Genomic DNA, 459 nt, shown 5'->3' with positions numbered 1-459 from the left:
TTTGTCGGATGGTGAACCAGATGAAGAGGATGATGAAGCAGCTCAGCTAGCCAGCATGGCCATGCCTTCGTATGCCACACTGAGCCGCAAGCCTACCCGTGGCCAGCTGGCACGGCTTCAGTCTGCCCCCGAGCAGTCCGTCAGCCGAAGCCACTCTTTTGTCATTAGGGCTCGGCGTAAAGGGCCTCCTCCACCACCACCCAAACGCCTTAGCTCCGTCAGCAGCAGCAGCAGCACTAGTGTTGAAACTGTCTCTGACACTCCAGCATCACCTTCTGGAGGAGCTGAGAACGGCAGATCCAGGACCGTAAAGAGTATTGCAGCTGCATTAGAAACAGTTCTACCTGTGCCTACGGTGGAGCTCCTTCCGGAAACCACTACAGCTGTTTCCAGTACCAACGAAGGGTCCAGACGCAGACCTCTGAGTCAGAGTGAATCCAGCCCAGTACCCTCCAAAGC

General features: G+C 56.2%; 1 protein-coding gene across 1 annotated transcript in view; it reads left to right on the top strand.

The window, feature by feature from the left end:
* LOC107578917 (caskin-2-like) overlaps window positions 1–307 on the top strand; it is a gene marked incomplete at its 3' end in the record, with an annotated part of 3,460 nt that extends 3,153 nt beyond the window's left edge. Inside the window, exon 8 of the mRNA XM_016264820.1 lies at window positions 21–307. Within this exon, the coding sequence (XP_016120306.1) occupies window positions 21–307 (287 nt within the window). The remainder of the gene's footprint in view (window positions 1–20) is intronic.
* Window positions 308–459: the final 152 nt, after the last annotated feature.

The sequence above is a fragment of the Sinocyclocheilus grahami genome, unplaced genomic scaffold (assembly GCF_001515645.1).
Source record: "Sinocyclocheilus grahami isolate Dianchi unplaced genomic scaffold, SAMN03320097.WGS_v1.1 scaffold12752.1, whole genome shotgun sequence".
Taxonomy (NCBI): domain Eukaryota; kingdom Metazoa; phylum Chordata; class Actinopteri; order Cypriniformes; family Cyprinidae; genus Sinocyclocheilus; species Sinocyclocheilus grahami.
Note: the sequence above shows the minus strand (reverse complement) of the source record. Positions and strands in the feature narration are given on the sequence as shown.